Source organism: Pseudophryne corroboree, chromosome 10, assembly GCF_028390025.1.
Source record: "Pseudophryne corroboree isolate aPseCor3 chromosome 10, aPseCor3.hap2, whole genome shotgun sequence".
NCBI lineage: Eukaryota > Metazoa > Chordata > Amphibia > Anura > Myobatrachidae > Pseudophryne > Pseudophryne corroboree.
In genome coordinates this window covers 131085818-131099568 of record NC_086453.1, presented here as the reverse complement: position 1 = coordinate 131099568, position 13751 = coordinate 131085818, and the positions used below count along the sequence as shown (strand labels likewise).

At 48.0% G+C, this 13751-nt stretch overlaps 1 protein-coding gene across 3 annotated transcripts in view; it reads right to left on the bottom strand.

Annotated features, from left to right (window-relative positions):
* Window positions 1-13751, bottom strand: part of LOC134966228 (pleckstrin homology domain-containing family A member 7-like) — a 144976-nt gene that overhangs the window by 31100 nt on the left and 100125 nt on the right. For all 3 annotated transcript variants that reach the window (XM_063942796.1, XM_063942795.1, XM_063942794.1), the window contains 2 exons: window positions 12562-12642; window positions 3947-4096 (listed from right to left, as the gene is read on the bottom strand). In XM_063942796.1, coding sequence (XP_063798866.1) covers window positions 3947-4096; window positions 12562-12642 — 231 coding nt within the window. The remainder of the gene's footprint in view (window positions 1-3946; window positions 4097-12561; window positions 12643-13751) is intronic.

Genomic DNA, 13751 nt, shown 5'->3' with positions numbered 1-13751 from the left:
CTAAGTCATTAGTACTAATATAAGAATCTAAAGCGTTATCGATTCGGGACCTACAATCTGCGTCCTGCAGAAAAGTGTCGTTAAAGCGCCAGGACCATTGGCCACATTAAGAACAGGCAGGTGGCGAGCCAATAATATAGCTACGCCCAATGTCTTACCAGTAGAGTTATTAGACAGGAAAACATGAGGAAAGTAGTGGCATTTTAGGGACGGCACATGTCCCATCTTGAAATGTGTTTCCTGAATAAAAGCAACGTCAGCTTTCTCATCTCTAAGCCATTTAAGAAGTTTAGACCTTTTCTCAGGAACATTCAACCCTTTGACGTTAAGGGTAGTTACATGTAGATCGTTCACCCCCATTATCAGGCGGATCTAATTGCTTCACAATAGTCTTTCCTACGGCAGACATTTGGGGAGGGAAAGGAAGAGCAGCAAGGGAAAGAAATAGGAGAAAAGGGAAAGAAGAGAAAAGAAGAAAAAAAAGATGCAGCGTGGGAATCCACGCCGTAAAATACTTTGACAATAAACAGAGATGATAATACTATAAGAAGGACTGCTGCAAAAAGGACAGGAGCGGAATCCTGCCGACTCCCAGTCCAAAGAGACAGGGGATGCAGCATAGTGGGGGTCTTACGGGGGGCCCAGGACAGCGACCAACCACAAGATAGAATCTAATCAAATGTGTGGTATTACTGAGGTGTGTACAAAGGCATAAGTGACACAAAAATAAAAAAATATAAAAGCTTATATAAAAGTGTACATATAATCCTTAGACTATCAGACCAGGTTTCATGAAGGTTGGTCAATTGTGTATGTGAGTATCTTCAACAAGATAATGAATTCGGTATAAAATTAAACCGAAATAACATGTCGACGATACCACATCGCTTATCTTTGAAACCATGGCAACTGCATACTATTACTAAGTTACAAAAACCGATCTCACGTGTGAGCGACACATGGCATTATTTAGGAAAAAAAACAACAACAACAAAAACTCAGTGTGTAGCATGGGTAGCAAGTAAGTTTACGTCCACTCGGAGCGAAACTTCCCATTCAGGGAGGCTCTGAAGAACGTGGACCAGGATTAGCTCCCCGCCTCTGTGGGGAACGAACTTGTTGCCACGCGTCGTCTGGAGGGAGCACAACAGGCAGTTCCGGTAGGTGGTGAAAAGCGTCCCAATCTGGTAACGGTACCGGAGGAATTCCTAAGATCGTGAAGAAGGCCTGTGAATCCGTAGGTCTGGAGAGCCTCGCGACTTTGCCACCATGAGAGACCTGGAGGGAGAAAGGGAAGCCCCATCTGTATTTTAGCTCGAGTTTCCTGAGAGAGTCTGTAAGAGGTTTCAGGGCTCGACGTTGTTGTAAGGTCGACCAGGCAAGGTCAGGAAATATCTGAATCTTGTCTCCTTGAAAGTCAATGCTGTCCAGCTGACGGGCCGACCTCATTATTTCCTCTTTTTGGACATAATAATGGAGCCTGCAAATCACGTCTCGTGGTCTATCGGAGGGTAAGCCGCGAGGACGGTGGGCTCGGTGAGCTCTATCAAATATAATGTCCTTATTCGGATCCAGGTCAATAAGTTCTCCAAATATCGTAGTTAAGGCGGTTGTCAGGTCAGCCTGTTGGACACTCTCAGGTAAGCCCCTGACTCTGATATTATTTCGCCGGCCGCGATTATCCATATCCTCAATGCGTGATTTTAGAAAAGAAATATCGTCCCGTTGTTGAGATAGCGCCTCCCGAAATTTAGTCAGAAAGTCCACAGTAGACGATTCATGGCGTTCCAAGACATCAACACGAGTCGCAATTTGGGACATATCTTGTCGGAGCGCTGTCACTTCCTGAGTGATGGTGGAAAGTAAGCGAGACTCCAAGGCTGAGAAATCTTGCTTCGTGGGGAGCGATCTCACATGAGATAATATCTCGCTTATCTCCGCAGACAGAGAGGGGGCCTGTGGAGGCCCGGGGGATGACATGTCGTCCGCCGGACTGTGTAGATTCGGGGAGGTCGGGACAGTTGAGGAAGTAGTGGGGATTGAGGTTGGAGTAGATAAGAACTGACGTAGGTCCGACGAATGACGAATCGCAGGGGATGGGATCGCGTCCGGCTTGGTCTTGGCCTTATTTTTCTTAATCCCTCTCACCATGAGATCGGTCTTCTAGTAGAGCAATATAGAATTACACTTTCACATATCCTCAGCAGTATGCAGCATGTGGATTGTCACCGTGCAAGGACCCCCACGTGGCCTCGGGGCTACATTAGGCAAGCAGACACATAGCTAGGGAACCAATGGCCCTGCGGGTCCGCAGGCAGCGGGAGAAGGTGTTCAGGGCACAGAAAGTCAGGAGGAGGAGAGTTCCTCACCGCACCATCGACGATCCGCAGCAGTGACAGTGCAGCTCCCGTCTCCGGTCTTCTGAGAGCAGACTGCAGCAGTGGAGGTAAGATGGCCGCTGGTCGGTGTGAGGTGCTGGGGACGCAGTTTACAGCTCAATCCTCCGGGTGGCTGGGGCAAGGCAGTTCTGTTTGCCTTTGAGGTCCAAGGAGCCAACTTTATCTCTTATGAATGATCTCAGTATAGAGGGGCCCGTATTGCATGGAATAGCGTGGGCCAGCAGTTATGCAGGGGCTTCAGACTGTGGAGGTGATATAAAGGTAAAGGTACCCTGTCAGATTAAATTCGTGAGGGGAGTGGGGGTGATACACTATCTCCCTTTTCAATAGCGCAGCTCTGAGGTCTCCACTGCACCCGTCCCCGCAGGTCCGCCTGCGGTGTATCGCTGAGCGCCAAGTGCGGGAGCAAGCTCCGAGCTCGGATCAGGTCTCCCGTCACACGTGACCGCCGGGCGCCGCTTCTCTCTGACTCATGCCTGGCGGCTCCGGCTGGCCAGGGACAGGGCACGGCTGCCGGTCTCCAGTGGCTGCCTCGCGGAGCACGTAGTTGCTGCTCCGTCACCAAGAGGTAATGGGGGGAGGAACCACAGTGCCACTTCACTGGTTCCGGAAGGCCTTCCGCTCTGGGGAAAAATTGAGGTCCCGGTCCGGAGGACGCCCGCAGGCCGCAATACGCGGGAGCTCCTAAAGGTGCTCCCCGATTCCGCGGCTCCTTCAGGGGCACCTCTGGGTGGTCGGGAGGGGCCGGAGTCAACTCTGCTGAAAATAGGGACAGCAAAGGGCTATATAATAGAATACATATACTGCTAACTGCAGGAGCTCATGTAAGGCACGTCTGCTGCCTTCAGTATCCAGGCCACGCCCCGCCATTTCACTTATTACAAAAAAATAAACTAACATGTTAAGTATGGGAGAAGGCTATGTTTACAACAAATATTGAGCCACTGGAAAAAAAATAATAATTTTGTGTGCCAATGGCCAGATGGTCCAGTCTGTTAAACAGAGAGCGGGGCTGGCCGAGCAGAGCAGCCTCCCGGCACTCTGCTTGGCCATCCGGCATACAGATAGATGGTGGAACGCCACGAGTCCAGGCCCCCATAACTTGTGGCAACGCCCCTGTGAACCGTACACATGCTCCCTTGAGCCCTAGTAATGTACTAGGTCTGTATTACAGCCCCAGTCCGTACCGGATTACCGCTGTCAAATCCACCCTTTTGCGTCCCTGCAAGTGCCACAATTTTTTTTATATAAAATTGACAGTTTCCAGAATGTCAAGCAAACTTGTAGGTGCAAACGAATGCAAAATAAATAGGAGTTGAGGATTTGTACTTTTCAATGATTATACTGTAAATGCATGTTATTGAATATATTTGACATTAAAGCATTCTCTATCTTACTGTAATATATACACATTTATATAATAAAAAAACTAAAATATTAGCTACATTCAAATTTGCTTTATCACCTTAATGTATGTGAATACCACAAATAATTAGAGTAGGTTTTGCCAAATCCTATGACTAGCTAAACTATAGGTATATACCCACCAGAGAGAGGTCACACAGCCTGGCCCGCACATACACTAGGTCATCCTGCAGTAGCCTCTGCTGGTACCAGATGTTCTCAATCACTTGCTCCTGACCCTGGAACTCCTCAAGGTGTTGATGTGTTAGTTGAAGAGCATCCTCCAGTTTCTCCTAAAAAGCACAACATAAAACATCAATAAAAATGTCAAACTGTAAAATAGAAATGCAAAAAATAGGATTTTAATTACCTACCAGTAAATCCTTTTCTCGTAGTCCATAAGGTATATTGGGAAATTAGTACAATGGGGTGTAGATGTGGTTTAAAGGAGCCAGTGCACTTTAAATTTCTTCATCTGGGTGTGCTGGCTCGTCCCCTCTATGCCCCCTCCCTCAGGCAGTTATAGGTAAAATAGTGCCCGAATGAGAATGGACATACTTGAGAGAAGGAACATAACGAGTGGTGAGATTCACACACCAGCACACCAACAACAGAAAACGACCAGCAACGGCTGGTAACAATACAGCAACAGCTGAACAGGTAACCATATAAGAGAAAACCTGCAGAAAAGTCAACGCACTGAGGCGGGCGCCTAATATCCCTTAAGGACTACGAGAAAAGGATTTACCAGTAGGTAATTAAAATCCTATTTTCTCTAGCATCCATTGGGGAATTAGGTTGATGGGGACGTCCCAAATCTTCCATAACGGGCGGCAATGTGCGGAGACGTCTGCAGCACCACTTGCCCAAACTGGGTATTCTCTTTGGCCATGGTATCAAACCTGTAGAACTTCACAAAGGTCTTCTTCCCCGCCCAGGTAGCAGCTCGGCATAGTTGCAAGGTTGAGACTCCACGGGCAGCCGCCCAGGAAGACCCCACTGATCTCGTAGAGTTGGCCTTCAGAGACTGTGGAACGGGCAAAGCTGCCGACACATAGGCCTGTTGGATAGTAAGCCTAAGCCAACGAGCAATGGACTGCTTTGAAGCAGGGCAGCCCTTTTTCTGCGCATCATAGAGCACAAACAATGAATCCCTCTTTTTGATCAGAGCAGTTCTCTTGATATAGATCTTCAAGGCTCGCACAACATCCAGTGCCTCCGGAGGAGCAGAAGTGACAACCTGCAAAACCACAATAGGTTGATTTAAGTGGAATGCAGAGACGAGCTTCGGCAGGAACTGCTGCCTAGTCCTGAGCTCTACTCTGTCCTCATAAAAGACCAAATAGGGACTTTTACACGATAAGGCCCCCAATTCAGAGACACACCTAGCAGAAGCCAGGGCCAGTAACATCACAGTCTTCTGTCAAGTACGTGAGGTACTTGTCTTCTACCGTCATCACAGGTTCAAACCAGGAGGAGGACTGTAGAAATTCCAACACTACATTCAAATCCCAGGATGCTGTGGGCGGCACAAAAGGAGGTGGAGTAGACCTTGCAAGAAGGTCTGAACTTCTGGCAACACTGTCAATTTCTTCTGGAAGAAAGTTGAGAGAGCCGACATCTGGAGCTTAATGGAACCCAGACGTAAGCCCTTATCCACACCAGCCTGCAGGAAACGTAAGAAACGTCCCAAGTGGAACTCTGCAGGCGGATACGTGCGTTCCTCGCACCAAGAGACATATCTTCTCCAGATATGATGTGTTTTGACGTCACAGGCTTCCTGGCCTGAACCATGGTAGCAATAACCTTTTTGGAAAGGCCTTTGTGAGCTAGGAAGTTGCGCTCAACCTCCATGCCGTAAAACGAAGTCGCCGTAAATCCGAGTAGACGAAGATCTCTCCTCATTGGCAGAGGCCAAGGGTTTTTGACGGACATGTCCAGAAGATCCGCGTAGCACGCCCTCCGAGGCAAATCAGGGGCAATCAGAATTGCCTGGACTCCTTGATTCCCGATTCGCTTTAGCACCCTTGGGATCAATGGAATTGGAGGAAACAGGTAGACCAGCCGGTAAGGCCAAGGCAACGTCAGTGCATCTACTGTCCTCGTCTGAGGGTCCCTGGTTCATGAGCAATACCAGTGAAGCTTCTTGTTGAGTCGAGAAGCCATCGTGTCTATTTGTGGGCAGCCCCACCGGTCAATGATCTGCTGAAACACCTGATGGTGGCGCCCCCACTTTCACGGGTGGAGATCGTGACGACTCAGGAAGTCCGCTTCCCAGTTGTCCACTCCCGGAATGAAGATTGCAGACATTACTCTTGCATTTCTTTCTGCCCAGAGGAGTATCTTTGACACTTCTCGCATGCAGGCCCTGCTTTTAGTCCCTCGTCAATTTATGTACGCCACTGCTATGGCGTCGTCCAACTGAATTTGGATCGTGTGATCCCCGAGTAGAGGAGAGGCCTGAAGCAGAGCATTGTAGATCGCCCGAAGTTCCAGAATGTTGATCGGAAGTAGAGCTTTGTGGGCTGACCACCTGCCCTGGAACTGAGCCTCCTGGGTGACAGCTCCCCATCCTGTCAGACTCGCATCTGTCGTGAGGAGGGTCCAATCCTGAATCCCGAAACTTCGACCTTCCAGCTGGTTTGAGGACTGTAGCCACAACAGGAGGGAAATCCTGGTCTGAAGTGACAGCCGTATTATCCAGTGCATCTGAAGATGTAATCCGGACCACTTGCACAGGAGATCCATGAAATGTTCTGGCATGGAACCTTCCATACTGGATCGCCTTGTATGAGGCTACCATTTTCCCCAAAATCCACAGTGTCCAGCAACATTCCCAGGAACAGGAGCTGCTGAGTTGGCTCCAGGTGGGACTTCTGTAAATTGAGGATCCACCCATGGTGTGACAGAAGTTGGATAGTGTGGTCTACATGGAGCAATAAAAGCTCCCTGGATCTCGCCTTTATCAAGAGATCGTCCAGGTAAGGGACAATATTGACCCCCTGGACCCAGAGTGGGAACATCATCTCCGCAATCACCTTCGTGAACACCCTCGGAGCTGTGGACAGGCTGAAGTGTAGAACCTGGAACTGGTAGTGATCGTTCAGCAGGGCAAACCGCAGGCAAGCCTGGTGAGGTGGCTAAATCGGGATATGGAGATAGGCATCCTTTATATCCAGTGAAACCATGAACTCCCGTTCTTCCAGGCCCACAATCACTGCTCGCAAGGATTCCATCTTGAACTTTAGGTAAGGGTTCAAGGATTTTAAATTCAAAATGGGCCTTACCGAACCGTTCGGTTTCGGAACCACGAACAGGTTGGAGTTGTAACCCTTTCCCTGTTGTTGCAGTGGCACTGGAACAATGACTTGGGACTGGACCAATTTTAGGATGTCCTGTTGCAGCGTAACAGGCGTATCCTCCAAAGCTGGTAAGCTTGATTTGAAAAATTGTTGGGGAGGAGCGCTGTCGAACTCCAGCTTGTAGAAATTAGGTCCTTTACCCAGGTATCCTGGCAGGAGCTTTCCCAGATGCGGCTGAAGGGACGCAGCCGGGCTCCAACCCTCGAGATCCCCTCGGGGTGGGTGGGCACCATCATGCTGAGGCCTTAGTGGAAGATGAACTGGTGCTCTGTTCCTCAGAACCTGCGGTTGCCGGTTTTCTTGTCTTACCTCCGACGCCTCTAGTCGCATTGGAGGCACCACTGGCCCTAGATCTAAATCTGTTAGACTGAAAGGACTGAGCAGATGGCGCCGCTAGTAACGTCTAGCCGGCGGGGCCCCAAAGGGGAGAAACATGGATTTCCCCGCAGTAACTTTAGAAATCCACGTATCCAATTCAACCCCGAAGAGCCAATCCCCTGAAAAAAAAAAAAAAAGACTCTACACTGCGCTTGGATTCTGCGTCCGCTATCCACTGACGCAAACACAAAGCTCTGCGCGCCAACACTGCCATAGCAGTGGTCCTAACATTAATATTGCCTATCTCCTTGAGAGAGTCACACAGGATGCGTGCAGTGTCTTGAATGTCTTTTAGGCGAATCAAAGTAGTGACCAGGGACATATCCGCTGGGAGGCACTCTTGAATTTGAGTAGCCCACGTATGAATGGCATGAGTCATCCAGAAACCCGCTATGACCAGTCTTTGTGATATACTAGCCGCTGTGTAGATAGACTCTAGTGTAGTCTCTATTTTTCTATCCCCAGGGTCCTTTATGGTAAAGGAGCCCGGAGCTGGCAGTACCGCCTTTTTAGATAGGCGAGAGACGGATACGTCTACAGCCGGGGGTTCTTCCCAGAGATTCCTGCCTTCATGAGCAAATGGGAAAGTGTGCAAAAACAGTTTGTCACTTGGTATTTCTTATCTGGATTTTTCCAGGCTAACTTAAACAGATCATCCAGCTCTGCAGAATCAGGGAAAGTGACAGAGTTTGTTCTGTGTGAAGAAAAACGACTGCTATGCTGCAGCGTCCTCTAGAGGGAGTTTTAACACATCCCGCATAGCAAGAATGAGGGGCTCAATACCCTGTGCAGAAGGGGAATCCCCAGTAACAAAATCCAAGTCCTCCCCCTCCTCCTGCATCTCCTCATCAGGGTCTGAGAGTAAAGCAGGTAACCCACGTTTTTGTGGTCCTGATCTAGAAACGGGGGGCTGTTGAACATCTGCCCTTGCAACAAGGTCTGCAACAGCCTACTGCAGTTGTTGACTTTTTTTTTGAGTATTAGCAGTGAGCTGAGATGACACATCTGACATCATGGATTTTATGGCACCTAGCCAGGAAGGTTTTTGACCCTCCCCCAGCTCCCTCACTGAGTTGTGAGGACTGGCTGCATTGTTCACATGATATGGAACCAGATGTAGAGGGAGAGAATCTGGTGTGACATACACTGCATAATTGGTGTTTTACCATTTACAGTAAACAACACACATACAAGTAATAGCAAGCCTGCCCTTACTGTATGTGAAAGGGAGACACCCAGCTGGCCCTGCTCTGAGGAAGCTCCGCCCCTGTAATGGTGCCAGAGCTTCATAGATGTTTATACTGGCAAAGTCTCCATATAAGTGTAAAAACATCACAGAAGTGTTCGTTTCCACCACCACTGCCAGTGTACACAGGGGAGTTATAGCGGGTCCCCCCGGGAGGGTCCCATATGCCGCCCCTGCATTTGTTTCACACCAAGAACTGGGGGACCCCCCTAGCGGGGCCCCCGGTTTGTACTCTCCACTCTTCTCACCTTTAGGCTACTGTTAGGGGTGTGCTGCGATTGTGACAACTAATGCGCAGTGCCCCGCTGTACAACAACCTCTCAGGACGGTGGTCCTGTAGCAGGGAAGCAGCTCTAATGCCTGAAGAGACCAGTAACCGTCACCCCCCTAACTCCCATGGTGCATCCTCTCCTGAGGGCACTTTTTTCTAAACTGCCTGTGGGAGGGGGCATACAGGGGAGGAGCCAGCACACCCAGTTGAAGACCCCATCTATACGCCATCGTACTAATTCCCCAATATACCTAATGGATGCTAGAGAAACTAGATATAGGATGTTGACACCATGGGGCTTGGAATTATCTTTTGTCTGTTTTTGGATCATAAAGAGGTGTCCTAATTCACCTAGCGTTTCTGTGCTATATGGTGCGAGACGCTTGGCAGGACTTAGTTGCTCCACCATAGGTATGTATTTGTTCTGTCCTAAATTTTGGGTGACAGTTTATCAGGCACCCTAAATCATTCTTATCAGAACAATGGAGGTCATTCAGACATGATCGCTCGCTAGGGTTTTTTGCACTGCTGCGAGCACATAGTCGCCGCCCATAGTGGAGTGTATTTTTGTTTTGCAAGTGTTCGATCGCATGTGTAGCCGGCCGGTACAAAAAGGTTTTGTGCAGTTTCTGAGTAGCCCAGAACTTACTCAGCCGTTGCGATCACTTCAGCCTGTCCGGGGCCAGAATTGACGTCAGACACCCGCCCTGCAAACGATTGGACACGCCTGCATTTTTCCAAACACTCCCAGAAAACAGTCAGTTGCCACCCACACACGCCTTCTTCCTGTCAAATCTCCTTGCGATTGGCTGTGCCAATAGATTCTTCGTACAATCCATCACTGGGGCAACGATCCGCTTTGTACTTGTACAACGCGCCTGCGCATTGCGGAGCATACGCATGCGCAGTTCTGACCTGATCGCAGCGAACAAACCTAGTGTGCGATCAGGTCTGAATGACCCCCTATGCCTTCTGCCTTTTTTACCCAGATTAGTGGCAGAGACACACAGAAGTACATGAGCTGCCAGTGCCAGTAGTCCGTGTACCCTTGCATTGTACATTTGTTATCAGTGATGTGAATAAGATGCATTATTTGAGGGGGGGGGGGGGGGGGAGAATAAAACTCTGATGGGACACTTGCAGTTAAGTCGCAAAGTACCTGGCATGAGCTGGAGTGTATATGGACACTTCTGTATCGTTCGTCTGATTGCACCAAGATTGGGGCAGAAAACTAACTTATGTAGCCAAACTTCAGGAAGGGAGCATTCTCAAAATCCAATTTTCTCAATTGGACGCAAGCAAAAACATGCAAAGTAAGAGGTGTATCTTTTGCACCTAGTAGAAGTGCTACTGTAGTACTTGTAGCAAGCCAGGTGCATATGCTACATACACAGTGATAGATGTGATTGTATCTGTAGATGATTCAAGCTCTGCCTCTGGCAAACACATGCATTTGTAACATGCATAGTTTTTTTTAAGCAATGTATGCAGATTTACTTTGAACTCCGCATCAGCCTCTAAGTATGCAGCTGTCAAACACTCATTTTAAAAAAGGAGTTTCCTGCTGCATTTTTTTTTTTTTAAGAATGCAGCACGTTGGACTGAGTATTTGAGACTACACTAGATGCACTAGAATGTCAATGTGGATGACCAGCGCACTTAAAAAGATTCACGCTTACTCTCCGCACACTACAAGGTGTCAGGAGAGATGGAAAATATACTTTTGCGTGTGACCAATCACAGCTTTAGGGGATGGCCACTGGTGTGGCATCCATCGATGGCTACCATGCGCATGCACGGCAGCTGGCTCTGCTTCTGTGTGAGAGCTGGGGGCGGGGCTGAGATGTGAATGACAACTCAGCCTGTGTAGGAGGCAGGACATCCCATTCCCAGCTCTTACAAACAATGCTGCCGACTGACCGCTTAACACAGACCAGGCCAATCTGTGGCTCTCCAACTGTCATGGAACTACACATCCCAGCATGCCCTGCCACACAGTTTTAGCATTCCCTAATAGCAAAACCATTTTGCATACAGATACCATCAATGCCAGGAAACAATTCGGTTCTCTCCCATCGATGGTGAAAGGAAGGGGCGTAGCTACCATAGGTGCAGGGAGTGCAGCGGCTATGGGGCCCAGAGCAGAGAGGGGCCCATCTTCCCTGTCAAAGTTACATGTGTTATATACATTTTCACCATTGGGCGGTACGATGGGGTCCTTTCAAACTTTTTCCTTTGGGCCTGCAATATATCTAGGTATGCCCCTGGACCTGCTCATTGTAGTTTGGTATAAAATGAACTGGAGGGCATTTTAATGTTATATAATATAAGGGGCATTGTAATAAGGCACAATATGAACGGGAAGCACTATATATGATAATGTGATTTGGGGGGTACTGTGCGGCATAATGTGTACTGGCATCTGTGAAATGTTACATAGGGTGAGCTTAAGCACTACTGGGATTCATAAAAGAAAGTAGGGCACTACTATGGGGCATAACATTAAATAAGGCTCCACTATGGTACAGAAAATGATCTAGGGCACTATTATAGGGCATAAAATTAACAACTGCTGCAGAGAATTGTCTCTCTAGAAGCATTGGGACGGGGGCCCCTTCAAAATGTTGCTATGGGGCCAAAAAGTTTTGGCTACGCCCCTGGGGGAAGTATTCAACATCTGTAATAAACCATCAATGGTTTTGAACCATCGATGTTCACCCCAAAATAGCTTTCATTCAATTTAAAAGTTTGTTTTTGTCAGCTGAAAGCTGGTTCCAAAGGTATTTTACGCACAGCAAAGAATACTCAAAAATATGCACCATTTACATGCGTCCCTACAGCTGTTGTGAAACTACACATCCAAGCCTGTGTAGTTCCAGCTGGAGTGAATACCCATGTAATAAACTTTTTCTACACTGATGTGCCCACTTGAAGACTTAAGGCCAGTACTCACGGGCCGATGTCAGAGAGATGTGTGCTGAGCGAACCGCTCAGCACACATCTCTCCCGGCGCTCAGCACAGCGCGATCTGTGCTGAGCGTGCGGGGGGAGACGGGGGGGCCGCTCACTTCACCCAGCGGGTGAAGTGAGCGACCCGCTAGATTGGCCAATCTAGCAGCAGCGATAGCGATGCGCGGGGCTGCGCATCGCTATCGCTGAGGGGGCTACACACGGAGCGATCGTGCTTAAAATCTAAGCAATCTAGTCAGATTGCTTAGATTTTAAGCAGCGATCGCTCCGTGAGTACCCCCCTTAAGGTATACGCTTTCCCTTATAGTTTGTGCAGACTTGCAGAACAGATTATCTGTAACCTGAGGAAAGTATCACTGATTCTCCTACACTGGATAAATAGATCTCTCACCTTGTAATTGTTTAGATGCACGTGTACTATCATGTATGCTGTCCAGTGTGCCTGTGTATGTAACGCAGTGTTTGTGTCAGTATAACCCCGTTTCAATCCTATGGTGTTTCCAGAACATTTTCATAAAACAGACAAATTACCTTTTCAGATCGAAGGTGAGAAGATTCCTCTTCAATGCTAATGAGTAGTTTATCCTGACCACACATCTTATTTAGAAGAACCTATTAAACAAAATTGAAACATTATTTGATGAAATATAACTTTTATAGGCCTAGTTATAGTACAAGTATTAGTGTATTACTTAGCAGGTTTTTTTCCTCCTTTTAAAAAAAATAATCAGCTGTTTTATCATCATCATTTGAATGCATCACGTGTTACGCAGTTTTTGTGCCGTGGTGTATGCTGTGTTGCCTCTATTTAGGGCTACGAGGACAGATGTACTAAGCTAACCAACCAGCTCCTAACTGTCATTATAAATATGACCTGTGACATGGCAGTTAGGAGGCGTTTGGTACAATGGGGTCTACTCGTAAAGCAGAGAAAAGCCCTGTTTTGTGGAAAACAGGGCTTTACTCTGCTTAGTGCTATTCATGAAGTGGGTTCCAGTGGAGAAGTTCCTGACTTCTCCAGGAGCACGCCGGCTCTGTGCCTGAATCGCATCACAATACTTTAGTATGGGGAGTGCGATTCATGAAAGGATTCACCATCTCAGGATAGAGTTACCGGCAGGGAAGCTCCATGTTTCCCTGCACCTCCACCCCCTGAACTCCCAAGCAGGTCCCTGCAGCCTCCAGGGACCTCAGCTGCCTCACATGCGCAGAAGGGTCCCACCGACTGACTCCAAGCACCGCAGAGTGGACGCAGGAGAAGACAGCACTGCTGGAGCCCAGGATACCGTATCGCTTGCCAGAGAGGAGATTATACATGAATTGCTAATTATCAAAGCTATATATGATGTATAGTTATAAGTAACAATTTAATTTTCGTTCTGTACACGAATAGACCCCTTTCTCTCTCTCCATTAATTACTATCAAAGTCTTAATACATCTTCACTGCAGTGAGGTTTTAAAAGATCATGTTGCATAAAATGGAAAAATTCAGCACATGCATTATTTCTTTTTGTTTTATTAAGGCAGGCCTGCCCAACCTGTGGCCCTCCAGCTATTGTGAAACTACACATCCCACCATGCCCTGCCACCAGTTTAGAATTTCCTAATAGCAAACCTATGGCAGGGCATGGTGGGATGTGTAGTTTCACAACAGCTTGAGAGCCACAGGTTGGACAGGCCTGTACTAAAGGGTTCCAGGTTTTCCACACAAAGCCCACTT